The following is a 15,067-nucleotide window of genomic DNA, read 5'->3' as shown; positions in this document are numbered from 1 at the left end:
CTTGTAGTAAGAGATTTAAGGTCAAATGATGCATGCAAATAGTTCCATTGATGGATTTTTAAATGACAAATTTTGCATAACATATACAAACAAGATTTCATAAAAGATTTTGCACTTTTTAATAGAAAACCTAATTTCAATAAATTCCAATTTAATGGGAGAAAAATGACAATAAACTTACACCATTCAATCAAGAATCATTTCATTAATCCAAAGATAGTCTCTCCATGCAAAAATATCCCTCCCAAAACAATTCACTCCTTCATTCATCCATAGCGACCAAGAGCAAAAGAAAAGAGAACTAGTGCGCACTTGCTGAAGAGACAAGAGAGGAATGTGTGCGATGACGAATGAGTGAAAGTGGCCTCCCTCTATTTATATGAGGGCAACCGAGTCACGTTTCACAAATTTACAGCTAGAAGCCCTAAAAGTTTGCTTGTAACATTCAACTAGCCTAAAGGTCACAAGTCGACTTGAAGATAGCTTTACAAAATAATAAAACAAAAGAAATACATCATAAATCCTCCACACGTGTGGGAGGAAAGGCTCTCCAACATGATGTCATCTTCCAAAACAAAGTAGTGATAAAGTGGGTCCAAGAGTGCCAAAGTGCATGGGTACATCTCGAAGTAACAACTCCTCCACCACGTGGCCATCATCAAGAAGGCTAACATCACCCTTCTAGGGCATGCATGGGTGAAGTGGCAACACCAAGAGCAAGCGTTGGCATTAAATCATGGTGCGCTAGCCCTCTCAAACCATCTCAGTGGTCTCCATCATCATCTTGGCTACAGAACAAGGCAAAGCCCATCAAACAGGGTCAAGGCCAGCCTAGGCGCGTTCTGGGTCCATCTAGGCACATCATCAATCAAGCCAATAACTTGGCTTCTTGGCTTAATGTTTCAATGTCTAGAGGTGTAGCAAGGGGCATACAACCATTTGGAGACTCTTGAAATCCCAACACTCATCTTAGGAGGGCAACGTTGGGGCTGCAAAGTCATATGTGTTCTCAAACTAAGCTAGACATCCTTTGGGTGGCTCTGGAAAGGTATCAAGCCATCCCTCAAGGGAACTCTAATGCATGCGCAATGAACCACTTGAGACATACCCTCAAGATCAAGAGAGAACAACATCATTAGGGACAAAAACCATTAAATTATCATAGTGGACCATATTCAATGTTAGGGCAACAAAAATAGTTCACGCAAACCATGCCTTCAAATTTCTTTCTAGCTCTACATTTGTAGGCAAGTTACCACACTTGTGTTAGCGATGATTATGCAACTAACCCTATTAGGTGCTTCCATCCCCCAAGGGGAAGGACATTTCACAGGTAGACCCATAAATCCATAGATGCATGTGATAAAGGTGATCATGGCATGGGAAAGACTTCAAGGAAGATAACCATAGCCATGGTACCATGAAAAGGGGGAGCAATCATGGAGGCATGAGTTGTTGATTTTTTGTGTAGCATCGGGAGGTATTGCCGCATGCCAAATAGATCTCCAAGTCAGCCTATGAAAATTAAAATAAAAAATTATTTTTTGGGGCCACCAAGTTGGCCAAGCTCATGAAAGGGTGTGTCCCTTTAATTCACCCCCCATTTGACTAGTATATATAAATGATGTGACATCTCCTTTTTCTCCACCAAGCGAGTTTCCTTCTTCATCTTTCTGAGGTCTCTTAGACAACCGCACGTGTGGGGAAAAGGAGGACAAGTTGATTGTTGACCAAGCTACTTGACTAAGATTTGACTAGGCTGCAAAGTTGAACACACGCTGCAAGAGTTGACCGCAAACCGCAGGAGTTGACTGCAGCCACAGAGGTTGATCGTAGGCTGCAGGGTCGTACTTCCACCGCAAGGCTGAACTTGACCACAGGTTGACTATTTGACCAGCATTGATTTTTGGTTGTTTTGGTTGGTTTGACCAGCATTGACTTGCTAGAGTTTGACCAAGTTTGACTGGTATTTTTTACTTGGATATTGGCACAGCTTTACAAACAAATTGGATTTGTAAACCTTGCTCAAGAATAATTTCTTCTAAAGAAAAATTTGTTGGGTTTTCTCCCAGGGTTGGGTATCCGAGGGTAAAAAGATTGTCTCTATTGTGCATGTTTGTCTTTCTATGATCTTTATTGTTTCCACTGCATTTACTATTGATATTTTCTAAGTGTAATTGTTCAATGATATCAGTGGCATAATAATATTGTGTAAAATCATTAGGAAGTAATTATCGGGCAAAAAAATAGAATTCTACTATGTACGTTGTAGAAAATTCAAGATGGTCTCAGAGCTTTGTTGAAAGAGCAGCCATTGAAGTCAACCTAAGAGACAAGTGTTCAGTAGCTTGATTGTTTTTGGATCTCTTGTCAAAATGGCACCAAGTCTTTGAGTTTAAGTCAAGTTAGATGGTGCCATCAACTTCGGATCTTGGAAGACCAGGATACTCCTTATCTTGGAAGAGAATTTGCTTTAGGATCATGCAGCGAAAGTCATTCCAAAGCAAAAGGGAACTGAGGAGAAAGCCAAGTATAAGAAGAATGAAGCCAAGGTGAAGAGAATCTTAGTAGATTCCATAAAGCATAGTCACTTGATTCGGGTTCGTATTCGAATTCGACAACAAAAATATTCGTAAAAAAATCATCTATCTATAAACCTTTAATAATGTTTGACATTAAGTTCGAATAAACATATATATATATTACAAATAATAAAATTAATAAAGTTTATCAAGTGTTATAAAATTATATAAATATAAATATTTTTTTAAATACATAGTTTAAATTAATCAATAGCCTATATGATTTATAAGCCAAGCCACTATTATAAATAATTGATTCACAATCAATAAAACTAAGACGAGCCTCCATTGTCATCCATCTTCATATTACCATTTATGCCTTCAAATTTAGTGCAATAGCTTCTCCATTTTGATGGGCTTGCTAGGGAATTGCACGCGTTGTGTGTCGTGGCCTAGCACCAGCACAGTGATTTCCACAGACATTGCTGCACAATCCGTTCAACGGTGTTGGAGAAATTAATAGCAAAGAAAGCATATTTTGCAGCCATTTTTTGCCATAAATATTATATTCCTTGTGCTCAAACCATATTATTTTGAGTCGGATTCCATAAAGAACATTATTGAATTTAGATAGGAAATTTTCGTCGAAAATAACAAACTTGTAGTTAAATTGAAGCATGATTTTAACTAAGAATTACATACTTATTATTTCACTGAATTTCAAGAACGAATTTATTCGTCGTCCCTTCAAATTCGGTGAATTTCGAACTTGATCATTGAAAACAGATGAACCAGGAGACTTAGCCATAAAGGACCACTTGATTCCTCATGTCGTTGCATTGAAGACTGCCAAGGAAGTATATGATGCTCTGATAGGATTGTATGAGAGCAGCATAACTAATAGGAAGTTAGCCTTGAGAAATCATCTCCATAATGTCATGATGACTAGATCAAATTCTTTTGTCTTGTATCTTGTGAGTCTCCCAGATCAGAGATGACCTTGCAGCCATTGGATATAACATTGATGACACAGAGCTAGTTACACTGACTCTCAATGGATTTCCTTCCTCATGGGAGCCATTTATTCAGGGAATCTGTGCATGAGAAAATTTGCCTACGTTTGATAAGCTATGGACTGATTGTGTTCGGCTGCAGAGGAGGTCAGGTCTGAGGAAGAACAGAGGTTCATATCTCATGAACTCTACGGAAAAGTGAAGAAGGATTTTTGGTTCTAGTTTTCTATGGTTATGGTTTATTTCTGAAGATATTTTTGAAGCAGACTTTGCCTATTCTGGAGGACCAAATGCGACCTAAACTTCACCTCATTTCTTGCCTAGAACTTGGCCTAAATTTGGCCTGAATTGGACCAAAATTCAGCCAACAATTAAACCTAAATTTGAGCAACAATTAAACCTAAATTCAACCTGTAATAAGAACAAAATTTGGCCTGAAATTGGAGCAGACTCAACCTGTGATCTCTGTGACAATTCGACCTGTGATCTCTGAAGCTCGGACCTGTGATTTTTGTGCAAATTCGAACTGTGGTCTATGCAATTCAATCTAACCTTCCTCGGACTAGCCCCTGTAACTTGGAGAATTCTTGGAACATGCTTGAAGTAATTTCTTGGAGCAGACCATGGACTAAATCTGAAGGACTTGAATCAGGTTTTAAAAGTGATCTTTGAAGAAAACCCTGAAGCAGCTATGAGGAAATTCTGAGCACTAATTAAAGAACCTTTTGAACAGCATTTGGAGATCTTGAAGCAGTCATTCCTTGAGCAGACTTTGATCAGAGCCTTGAGCAACTTTGAATCAGCTTCTTAGGAGGAATTTTTAAGGCCTATTGCAAATGTTTTTTGGATCACCCCGTTGGAATAATATTGAACCTTCTTGAGCAGAGTTGGAGAGTTTTCGAAGCAGATGTTTTGGAGCAACTTGAAGATCTTTTTAGCAGACCTTATAGCCTTTGTTGCAGCAGTCTTTGAAATTATTTGTTGAAACAGACTTGGAGCATCGTTTGAGAAAGCCTTGAAGAGTGAAGAAGTGTTTTTTGGAGCAGAACTTTGACAAGACCTCAAAGTGTGAAGAAGTGACTTTGGAGTAGCTATTGAAGAGATCCGGGAACACCTTTGAGATACCTTAGTACTTTGAAAAGGTTGGAGCCTGAATTAGATTCAGAGGATTGGAGTACTCATTCAAGGTCGGAGCCTTGAGAGAGACCAGGTTGGAGCCAGGATTTATAGTAGAGGATCGGAGTCCTCATACAAGGTTGGAGCCTTGTGAGAGATCAGGTTGGAGCCTTGACTGATATTTGAGGATTGAAGTCCTAATTCAAGGTTGGAGCCTTGAAGAAGTTGGAAACTTTGTTGTACAGATTGAAGAGGATTGGAGTCCTCTATTAATAAAATTATTTTTATTATTTATGTGTTCTGGTATATTGTGCTTCTAATCAAAGAAAAATCTTATCTGGCTAATTAACAATTGAAAGAAATATCGATTCACCCTCCTCTCAGTGTTTCCAACATGTATTTGTTCAACCATATGGTGAAAATCAGCCATGCCCCATACGATGATTCAATAATGACCCTGTTGACTGTTGAGTTGCACTTAGCAGATGTTATGAAGACTCCATAGCCCAAGACATAAAGTACACATCAACTTTTTTCAGAATTCCAGAAGTCAATAGGACATTCTAGCCCAATGTTGCACGAAGCGGGGACATTTTTGGGAAGCGGAGATGCAGAAGCATCATTTTCCAAAGATCTAGGAAGCGAAACGTCTACTATATATATATATATATATATTGTATATTGTATTTTCTTGCATTTATATTAAAAAAACCATCCAAAATACCAAATTAGTTGTAGAAGACATGAAAACATGCATATCTTTACATAAATCAAGATAGATATCGCATGCATTGTACATCAATGATTAATTATTCTAGCATCAACCATCTACAATCTAGATTCCTCTTCTCTTGTCTAGCCTTTGATTCTACTTCAATTGTATAGGGATTTTAGTCAACATTGCCTAATTTTGATCAAACAACTTAATCCAAGCCTTATAATATGGTAGAGAAAGCTTAACATACCTAATCAATGATTTTGACTTGAGTGAAGGGTACATAATTGCTAAGGCCACGACAAAGGAGTTCAACAATCAATAACACCAACCCTGGGTTACATATAGGGCTTGTTGCTCTTGGTTAAATGCTAATCACGTCCTCATACATGATATAATCCAATGAAATGCCACAATCCCATTGATCTTGAAAACTATTAAGTCTGTTGAATTTTGAATGGGATATGAAATTCTATTTTCTCCATATAAAGTCTGATGAGGTTGGAACCACTCTCAAACATCCTGAGTCATTTCATGGTAATGTTAAAAATCTAAGTAAAAGGATGGAAATGAAAGATAAAGAATGGAAGCATCATTTTCCAAAAATCTAGGAAGCGAAGCATCTAGGAAGCGTCTACTATATATATGTATATATATATTGCATTTATATTGAAAAAACATCCAAAATACCAAATTAGTTGTAGAAGACATGAAAACATGCATATTTTTACATAAATCAAGATAGATATGGCATCCATTGTACATCAATGATTAATTGTTCCAGCATCAACCATCTACAATCTAGATTCCTCTTCTCTTGTCTAGCCTTTGCCTCTACTTCAATTCTATAGGGATTTTAGTCAACATTGCCTAATTTTGATCAAATAGCTTAATCCAAGCCTTATAATATGGTAGAGAAAACTTAACATGCCTGGTCAATGACTTTGACTTGAGTGAAGGGTACATAATTGCTAAGGCCATCACAAAGGAGTTCAACAATCAATAACACCAACCCTGAGGTACATATAGGGCTTGTTGCTCTTGATTAAATGCCAATCACATGCCCTCATACATGATATAATCCAATGAAATGCCACAATCCCATTGATCTTGAAAATTGTTAAGTCTGTTGAATTTTGAATGGGATATGAAATTCTATTTTCTCCATATGAAGTCTGATGAGGTCGGAACCACTCTCAAACATCCTAAGTCATTTCATGGTAATGTTCAAAATTTAAGTAAAAGGATGGAAATGAAAGATAAAGGAGAATGTTACTTTTACTTTAGCAATTTAACATTACCATTAGGGAGCATCTAGGAAGCATCTAGGGGCACCTTGGGAGTATCCGGAAAGTGTAGTTCCTCACAGAACAGTTCCAAATTTCCAAAAACAAAAAAATAAAAAAAGCCTCGCGGAACCGTCCACCTTCTCTCGGATCCGCTCACGATCCGTAGTGGATACACGCCCGAACCTCTACAAATCGCACCCGATCCTTTCCGGATCCGCGGATCGGGCCCCCACAAATCCAATTTTGCAGGAATCGCCAAAAAAAAGAGGAACCACGAATCCAATTTTCCGATCCACAGTTCTACCGAAGGATCAGTGGCGGATCCATATGCAACACGGACCTGCCTTTGGATCCTTGGGGGAGGGACGGTTCCTGCAACACTATTCTAGCCCCTTTATCTCTCCTCTCTTTACATTATGTTCTCAAATTTTGCAACCTTACTGAGAATTGTAAAAATGTCACTAGCATGACGAAAAAAGCTTTGTAACAACTTAAGTAACTTGGGGCCTTACCATCAAGTGAGTCCACTCTAGCGTGTTTTTTTCACTTTGCTAATTATTCACATTTTTAATGACGAATAACTAGCTGCATTTTTTCACTCATAGATACCCCCAAAGCTGGAGTGCGACTTAAAGGTGGGGCCTTGAGTTTGTCCTAGTGTCTAGAGTTGATGTATATTACCATGCTAGGTCATCTGTAAAGTTTCGCGGAATTTGACCAGGTCTAGATATGATTTTTTTTAAATTAAAAAATTCCCACAAAACGGGATTTTTTAGTTAATTTCTATGTAAAGATGTAAATAAGTGGTCCTAAGAAATGTTTGGGGTATGTGACTATTCGAAATTCATCCTCAAAGCCCCAAAATTATCCTAAGACACATTTTTTAGAGTCAAAAAATGTTTTCCAACCCTACAAAACCCACTTTTCCTATGTTATTGGCGTAAAGTCGGGAAAATTTGAAAAAAATAAATAAATGTGTCACCAAGTGGAAATGAGGAGGAAAATAAAAATAAAGTCAAGCATCAGTTCAAAGAGCAGCTCGAGGCTGATTTGGCAGCCACCTAGACAAGTCAAAGTTGCGTCCCATGATCCACGAGTTTACTAGCAGTCAAAGGGGGTTGAGTTGCCTAGTTGGCAGGTCAAAGTATCCTTCAAAAATCAGCGCATATTTGAGTTGATAAAGCAAGCTTAATCAGCTCACGTGTTCACTTAAAAATGAGTGGGGGGAAACACTGCTGCATGGGACAGGCCTTGTCTCCCATTTGTCCCCCACTAAAATCCACTCAGCTGGCTGTCTCCTCTAGCATTATACGCAGCCCAGTTTTGCATTTCATTTACCACGAGTTTGCTAAGAGATGAGTTGGGGACAGCACTGCCACATGCGTCAGAGCTTGTCCCCCACTTTGTTCCCCACTGAACTCATTTGTTGCACTATATACTGGGATGCCAGTTCACAAGCAATATATCAGCAGTCTAAACTCATACACAGGCCTGATTTTTGAGTGCCATGCTGGTAATCAAGGGACGGTCTTTTGGGAATGTTACATGGTAATTTGGGGCTGCAAGTTTTGTGGAATATTGCTCCCACTTACCTCCACTTAATCCCCACGTGGTGCTTAAGAAGTATACGTTGATCCTCAAAGAGAGTACACACAACAGTCACAAAGATATGCGTTGAATAATCAATGAGTCAAGGCCGCCACCTACAGCAGTCATCTCAGCTGATATGACACTTGTAACTCTAGTTTTTGCATTGGGATTGACACCCTTTGCCACTTGTTAATTCATCTTTTGTTGCCACTCATTTGTTGCACAATATGCTTGTCTGCCAGTTCACAAGCAATTCATTAGCAGTTTAAACTCATACGCAGGCCTGATTTTCGAGTGCCATGCTGGTAATGAAGGGACGGTCTTTTGGGACTGTTACATGGTAATTTGGGGCTGCAAGTTTTGTGAAATATTGCTCCCACTTACCTCCACTCAATTCCCACGTGGTGCTTAAGAAGTATACGTTGATCCTCAAAGAGAGCACACACAACAGTCACAAAGATATGCGTTGAACAATCAATGAGTCAAGGCCGCCACCTACAGCAGTCATCTCAGCTGATATGACACTTGTAACTCTAGTTTTTGCATTGGGATTGACACCCTTTGCCACTTGTAACTCTAGTTTTTTCAGTCTGTAACACTGGAACTCAAATGTGGACAACTCTTTAAATTTCTATATAACCAATAACAAAGTGAAATCAATTTTCAAAAACAAAGCTGTAGATCAATCTTTCATATTGACCATTGACATGACAATGTACACAAGAAAAATGTCAATTCCAAATTGAGATCTTAACAAAATATGAAAACATTTTAGAATTGCCTGCATAATTTTCATCATTAAGAACTTTCTAACAACTACATCACAGATTTTTTAATGTGGTGTTTCTATTTGCAACGTCATGCCATCCTGCTGACTGACATCGTCCTTAATTCTAATTTTGGAGTGATTGGGTTTCTCCTTTCCTCAGCAATCTCTACCTTGCTGTGGAAATTTAAAATCTTAAAACCCAGTAGGAAATAGCTATATCTCACAAAAAAAGTAAGGAAGCTCCACAATTTTCATAACTGACAAAGTGAAAATGATAAGAAGTATAAGAAAAGTGGAAGGGTCAAAAAAAGGTACCCATGCCCAACTACTGGAATCTATGCTAGTCCGCAGTGGCTTCACAATGGCATAGAAGCGAGCTGTGGTGGTAAGCACGAGTCCTGGATTTGGCTTCTCAAGAATTAGATAAGCTCCTGTTATTAAAACCTTACCAGGAGCTGACACAACTCTGTAAATCATGCAAACACACATTTTCTTTCAGCATCACTAGCACTTTAAAAACTCCTCAGAAGCTTCCCTCAACGATTAATGGGAAAATAAAGCAAGAGACCAAACAACAATTTAAAGGTTGAACTCAAAATCAGCCCACTGGTAGAAAAAACTACGTGAGAAAGAGAGAACAACATTTCAAACGATGAACTCAAAAACAGCCCACTGGTAGAAAGAACTGTGGAACATGGACACACAAGCTTTCAAAACAGTACATATAACTTACACAGCCATGTGATGATCAAATAATCTGAAGGTAATTATTGTTGTTTTTCACCTTATTGTCAATTTTCCTTGACCAGGAATCTATCAACCCCCTTCTCTGCAAGCATAAAAATAGAAATATTAAAGACATCAATATACACACACTACGATTTATGATACCAAACTAAGCAAAAGAAAAATATTTAATCAAAACCCCTTCACCTGCAGAGTTTTTTTTCCATTTGGTTGTGACAGAAATATTCTCTAAAATAATGATGAATCCCTAATGACGAAAAACATGCACATCCCTTCAAAGTAAAATTTTCATTACATAAATTTGAAGTTAAACTCCAATCTCTTAGCTTCATAACCAATAGTGGAGCCTTTATGGCACTTACTCTAAGCAATTAGAATTAAAGCAAGTTTCAAAATCCCTTAAACGAAATTACATCTCTTTAAGGTTTTAAACTCAAACACAACTTGGAACAAGCTTTCAAACCTACGAGCAACTCAAATTTGTGTGTATCGTGTCTGTTCAACCTACATATTTAAACTTTCAACTTAACAAGAGAGCGAAGTGTGATAAAGAAATACCCATGTTCCAACTCACTTATCATGGCCCTATTGATTGTTAATCAATCAAGTGTATATCCAAAAGGCATTGGATTGAAGAAAAGGTACTCAATAGAGACCTCTAGGGCAGGTGACATCATGTCAGAAGGCAGACAAAGACTACAAGCCCAAAGATATATTCTATTCCAGTTGAATTCCACAAACTAAGGTTAATAGTGCTTGTTTTGTTATTGTTTACTGCATCATTCAGCATTCATGCTCAATAGAGAGGGTTTATATATAGAATCTCATTGATCAAAATAAATTTTGGATCCCTAACCTTCAAAAGGTTGGGATGTTGGTTGAGGCAGCTTATAGCATGGGATTTGAGGTGGCTCATGTGATGGATTATCATGGATTGGTTTTTCTTCGTGATGACATATCTTGGTTGATGGAGCCTTCGGGTTTATTGTGTTATGGTGGATAATGTTGTTCATGGTTAACCTAGCCTGGCACTCATACATTTCATGATCTATTTACATCGACTTTTATTTATAGTGGAGTTTACAAGGGGTCACAGCTCTAAATGTTTATGGTAAAAAACCATTTTACCCCTTGACATTTGAAACCATATCATAGTGGATTAAAGTGTATAAACCCCCTTCCCTTTATCTAAAGTTTCACCATGTATATATGTCCATTTATAATAAAAGGGAACATATGATTCTATTCCAATATTGTAATTGCGAAGGGGCGAGCATGGTGGGTATTGCATCATGAGCTTTTATTCCAAAGCAAGAAGAAAGGAGCCAAGCATGGTGGGTATTGCATCATGAGCTTTTATTCCAAAGCAAGAAAAAAGGAGCCGAGCATGGTGGGTATTGCATCATAAGCTTTTATTCCAAAGCAAGAAGAAAGGAGCCGCCAACCTTATGATCTCATGATATCCCATAGGAGGCATTCTTGATTAAAGATTATATGAAGCCACAACCATATGATTTTTTTTCCATGTGTTTTAAAGGGCACATGTGGAGGTAAAAAACCAGTATTTTATTATAAACCTTTATCCACTCTTAAGATGGGTTAATACAATACAAGAGTCATGAGTCATAGCTAGCATGACTAACTTGTGAACATAAAGCATATAGTTTCAAATTATGTAAAGCCGCCTTCACATGATCCAGAGTCTCTCATCATGGCCCACGAACTGGATTGAAAGGAGGCTATGCTATGAATATTGTGGCATTTTAGTCAAAATAAAACATTTTTATGGAGCAGCCTTGTATAAAATCAATACCATGGAGCCGTCAACCATCATTGAGCCAACTTTTTGTTGAGCTTTGTAGCTCAGAAGGTACTTCTAGTCTTGTGTCTTGACTAGAAGGACCTTGATTTGCATCGTTAGGAGATTGCATGCCACATGCAAAGTGTGCAAGTGAGTTGCACGCATGTTGATGTGTTGCATGTGACATGCATGAGATGTGCATGTAAGGCAAGCTAAATTTATGACTTGTACTTGAGTTAAAGAAGAGAAAGCTAAACATAGGATAGTTAACTAAAGTAATGTCACTTATCTTCAATTTAACTTGATGAGCTAATTTTGGTCGTCAATCCTAGCTTAGGAAAGTTATAAATTGAGCCGAAGTGATGAGGCTAAGACCAACAGTAGCACAAGATTGAGAGCATTTCAATGAGCGTGTGCTAGGTCCGAGAGAGTGCATTGAGGCTGGTGATCGTATTGTATTTTCTCAGTTGGGCCATTATCCCTAGCACAGAAGCCCAAGTAGGTTCCGTGATTAATTTATAAATGAAGAACTGGTGATTGGGCATAAATCTATTTATGCGTGTGCAATTCAAATCGAGTAACTTTTTTATGTGTTAGGAATCGAGTCGTGTATTCGTTTCGCTTATTAATTGTTGGGAATCGAATACCGGGTGTTGGGTTCGGAAAGTCTAACATTATATCAGAGCTAAAACTTTGAATCGATCTTAGAATTACAAATCAAGGTTTGTATTAGATCACCAGAACCAGGTTGGCTAGGATCATATGAAAAAAAATAATAATAATAATAAGGCAACGAGAGTTTTTTTAAAAAGGGGCCAAGAAGATTTTTTTATGGGCAATTCTTTTTCATGCAAAAAAAAAAAACAATACGTGAAAAAAAGGGCAAAATTTTAAAAAATAATAATAATAATAAAGTTTGAAGAAAAAAGGGCATGAGGCCCATTGTGGTTGTGGCCGACAGGCTTGATGGCTCACCAGTCACTGAAGCAACTAACAGCTGCCAAGGCGCAGGAGTGGTGGGAGGCAAACCGAAAGCCAACCAACCGCCAATCAAGTTGGTCGAATCAGTCGTTGTAGCGATCGCCTGAGAGACAGGGAGACCAGCGATTAGGGTGCCGAGCAGGTCTTGGGGCAAGGCAGCGGAGTTTGGAAGCCGGAAGGCCAACAAGCTACAAACAAAAATGCGTTCAACAAACATAGATAGGCAAAGAACACACAGCATAGAGGGATGTCGAAGGACAGCTGCAACAATTGTGCAAGGCCACAGGGAGCACGAGTGGCAAGAACCACTTGAGAAATTGAAGGACGCTGCAAAGTTCGGTCGTAGAGGAGACAGTACGTGTTAGACGTGACAATCATGGTTGACCTGGAAGTGCACCAGGTTGAACAGCATCATGAAAGTCGAGTGGTGGAGCCAGACTTGCAAAAGAGCTTGGTCAACAGAAAAACATAGTACTTGGCGCTGGAGCATATGCTGGGCAGCGTGAACAAAACTCAGTCGACAGTCACAGACAACATTCAATCAAGGTTTGTCAACCGATATAGAGTTGAGCCAGGTAACAGAACATAGCAAGCAGTCGGTGTTGCCATTGTAAAAACGACCCTAATTTTATAAGTTGCCATTGATTGAAAGCAAGAGGAGCTCAGAGAGTTTGTTGCAAGGGGCTGATATTTTTTTGGTCAACAAAGGTAATTAAAAAAAACAATCGTTGCTAGACTATTGAAGTGTCCGGATAGCACCCGAAATTTCCAGTCAATAGGAAGCAGGCCCGTAGAGCGTGCAGAGGGTGAAAAAATGAATTGTTGGTCAGTTTGACAGAGATGGATACGAGGCTACATTACAAGGACAAGTTGGACATGCCAAGAAATTTTAGGTTGTGGAAGGGAAGATTGTTTTGTTATTTGAGGAGAAAGAGTTGTAGGACATCGTGGAAAAGATTGTCCCAATTCCTGCAGATCCTATATAGTTGGTTGAGTTTAATAAGAACGTGAAGGCCAAGAGCATAATCCTAGACTCCATTAGAGACCATGTTATACGGTATACCTCATGTGAGGGGAAGAAATATGCCTATGAGATATAGGCATCCTTAACCAAGTAGTACCAGAGTACAAACCAAAACAAGAAGATGGTGTTCAAGGAGAAATTGACAAATGCCAAGATGCCTAAAAATGACACAATTGGATCATACCTAACTAGGATCACTCAGATTAGAGATATTTGGTAGCAGTGGGGCGAACTATTAATAGTGAAGTGTTGGTCAGATCAGCCTTGAGTGGCTTTCCTTTAAAGTGGGATGCCTTTATCGAGATACTTGTAGGGGACAGTGGACTATGGACTGGACTATGTGCAAGGGGATGAAGCCCACCTGATTGGCTACATGGATTTTGATTGGGCAGGCAATGCAATGGACCGAAAGAGCACCTCCGAGTATTCTTTCAATTTGGGCTCAGCAATTGTATCTTGACTCAATGCAAAACAGAAGCCAATGGCACTGAGTTCAAAAAAGGCGGAACACATGGCAGCTAGTCAGGCGAATTGTGAGGCCATTTGGCTTCGCAAGCTGTTGGTGGATCTGTTTGGTAAGAGGTTGGAGGCCACCACGATTTACCGTGATAATTAGAGTTGCATCAAACTCTCGGATAATCCAGTATTTTATGATCGATCCAAACATATTGACATCAGATGCCATTTCATCCGAGATCATGTCCAGAGAGGAGCAGTGAAGCTGAGATACATTTCCACTGATGAGCAAGTTGCAAACATTCTCACAAAGTCCCTTATGAAGGGAAAATTTATATTTTTTAGAGACAAGATGGTAGTGGTAAAGAACACTTTCCTTGTTAACAAGGAGTATTAAAGTTAGCTAGGATAAGTGTCTTCCACATTCGCTTGGGGCTAGCATGTGGGAGAGTATCCTAAAGGGGCTTGGGAAATCAATTAACTTAATGAGATACAAAGTTATGAGACAAAGTGCACTCTAAGTGAAGTCAATGAAAGATTAAAACGCAATTGTTGGATCATGAGGGGGCTAAGATCAGATCTCAGTCATTGATCTTGGAGGCTAGCTTGAAGGTTAAGAGACACACTCATTTGGATTCTTAGGTGGCATGAATCCCAAGAGTTCATTCTTCAATTGTGAGGACAAATACAAGAGACCAAGAGGAGAGGTTGAGCTGAAGAGAAGGTGAAGACAGCAAGAGGAACACATTCCAAGGCAACTGAGCACTAATTTCCAGACAGAAGAAGTGGCCCGCAAATCAAGGAAGAGTTACCAGCCTGAGAGAAAATTATAGCAACATTAATTCAAATTGTACAATGCATTTATTAGAGATTGTAAAATCAATTTTGTATGTTGTTCATGGACAGAAACCGAGGCAAATTTCTAAGTTGGCTTGACATGCTTTTTACTGTAGATTTGAGTTGTTTTCTTGGGCACAAAATTTTGGCACAGAATTCGAGGGGCATTTGTGGCCCAAATTTCGAGAAAAAGGGATGCTAATTCAT

At 38.8% G+C, this 15,067-nt stretch overlaps 1 protein-coding gene across 5 annotated transcripts in view; it reads right to left on the bottom strand.

Annotated features, from left to right (window-relative positions):
- Window positions 1-15,067, bottom strand: part of LOC149197245 (phosphomevalonate kinase, peroxisomal-like) — a 257,594-nt gene that overhangs the window by 207,499 nt on the left and 35,028 nt on the right. For 4 of the 5 annotated variants that reach the window (XM_089405790.1, XM_089405789.1, XM_089405792.1 and 1 more), the window contains 2 exons: window positions 9,748-9,843; window positions 9,330-9,480 (listed from right to left, as the gene is read on the bottom strand). In XM_089405790.1, coding sequence (XP_089261916.1) covers window positions 9,330-9,480; window positions 9,748-9,755 — 159 coding nt within the window. In that variant the 5' untranslated portion in view covers window positions 9,756-9,843. Of the gene's footprint in view, window positions 1-9,329; window positions 9,492-9,747; window positions 9,844-15,067 lie in introns of those variants that run through there. The other variant, XM_089405788.1, reaches the window with a different exon arrangement.

Source organism: Pinus tabuliformis, chromosome 2_2, assembly GCF_031772625.1.
Source record: "Pinus tabuliformis cultivar Carrire ecotype Pingquan chromosome 2_2, CPIR1, whole genome shotgun sequence".
NCBI classification, from domain to species: Eukaryota; Viridiplantae; Streptophyta; class Pinopsida; order Pinales; family Pinaceae; genus Pinus; species Pinus tabuliformis.
The sequence above is the reverse complement of the archived record's forward strand: the minus strand, read 5'-3'. Positions and strand labels throughout refer to the sequence as shown.